This window comes from Echinococcus granulosus (genome assembly GCF_000524195.1).
Source record: "Echinococcus granulosus chromosome Unknown EG_S00082, whole genome shotgun sequence".
In the NCBI taxonomy this organism is placed as follows: domain Eukaryota; kingdom Metazoa; phylum Platyhelminthes; class Cestoda; order Cyclophyllidea; family Taeniidae; genus Echinococcus; species Echinococcus granulosus.
In genome coordinates, this window is record NW_020170462.1 from 179,655 (window position 1) to 180,895 (window position 1,241).

A 1,241-nucleotide genomic window follows, 5' to 3' on the forward strand; every position below is an offset into this window, starting at 1 on the left:
TAACTACCCAAAAAGTAGGTGCGGGAGTTAGGGTTAGTTGCGATGGTAGAGGAATCTACGGCCGAAAAAAGATCATGAAACCGTGCACTAATAAAGAACGCTTTTCAAGGCATTTGTGACTTACCACTGCGGATCCCTAAAGTGAGTACACAGTTCGACCAAAATTACCGAGGAAAAATCAAAGGGTATATAAGCAGACGGGTGGATGGGACTGAAACAGATAGATGAATGCAAGAACTAGCTAGTGGAAGTGGGACGGATAACGCCGGGATAGATAGAGAACAGCTAGACGGATAAGTAGGTAAATGGAGAGATAAATGAATCTAACACAAATGAATAAGAGTTTGGATGGAACTTGAAATGTATACACATTCATTTGTATATGAGGTAGACAGACAAATGTACAGAGGACTGAGTGTATGAGTGAAAAACTAAATAACTGTTTGAATGTCAGTATTTATTGATATAGTAATAAACGCTTCGATGAAGAGAAACATACTTACAAGTACTCACAAAGTGGCAGATTTGTCTCAACCATTAGTATAAGGGTAACCAAATACCTATTCAAAATGGCAGTTCAGAGGAATGAAAGACCACCCAAATATGCTAAAATGCATTCGATCACTAATCGTCCAAATAAAGTTTTTCACACCCTTACGATGTGCATACATGCGTGTGCAGCTTGTAACCAATTAAACGGCACCAATCAACCGGTAAACCCACCTACTTATACACATACACACACACGTCGTAGGTGAGTGAGCTGCAACCTACTTTCGTGCACATTTTTGACACGTCTTCGCAGGTCGTAGTTGCGATCGAAGGTGGAATTACAATGGTCACATTGGTAGGGTTTAACTCCTTTAAGCAAAACAAATATGTAATTAGAACACCAAGAAATTCAATTACCTACCCTCGTGACTACGCCTGATGTTAACTTTCAAGCCTTGCATATTCAGAAAGGGTCGAGTGCAAACGCAACAGATATGGAGATGGAAATCTCGGTGTTTTACATTTACGTGATTCTGTAAGGTATCGGCACTCTTGAGAACTTTCCCACAGCTTCAACGATGAAGGAATGAAGTATGTTACAGGAAGCTGCCTGTCACCTCGGTGAAGTGCCGCTGCAGGCCATGGGAGGCAGACAAGGAGACAGGGCAACAGATAGATAGGCTTCATTTTCAAGCAAGATAGAAGCCAGTGCTAGCTCACCAAAGAATAAGTCTGACGGGTGCTATTCG

General features: G+C 41.6%; 1 protein-coding gene across 1 annotated transcript in view; it reads right to left on the minus strand. All coding sequences in view use genetic code 11, as the record gives it.

Annotated features, from left to right (window-relative positions):
• The window catches only part of EGR_07614 (Zinc finger and BTB domain-containing protein 48), a gene marked incomplete at both ends in the record, with an annotated part of 4,948 nt that extends 3,813 nt beyond the window's left edge, over nucleotides 1–1,135 (minus strand). Inside the window, 3 exons of the mRNA XM_024496863.1 lie at nucleotides 775–861; nucleotides 914–1,062; nucleotides 1,110–1,135. Of these exons, the coding sequence (XP_024348719.1) occupies nucleotides 775–861; nucleotides 914–1,062; nucleotides 1,110–1,135 (262 nt within the window). The remainder of the gene's footprint in view (nucleotides 1–774; nucleotides 862–913; nucleotides 1,063–1,109) is intronic.
• Nucleotides 1,136–1,241: the final 106 nt, after the last annotated feature.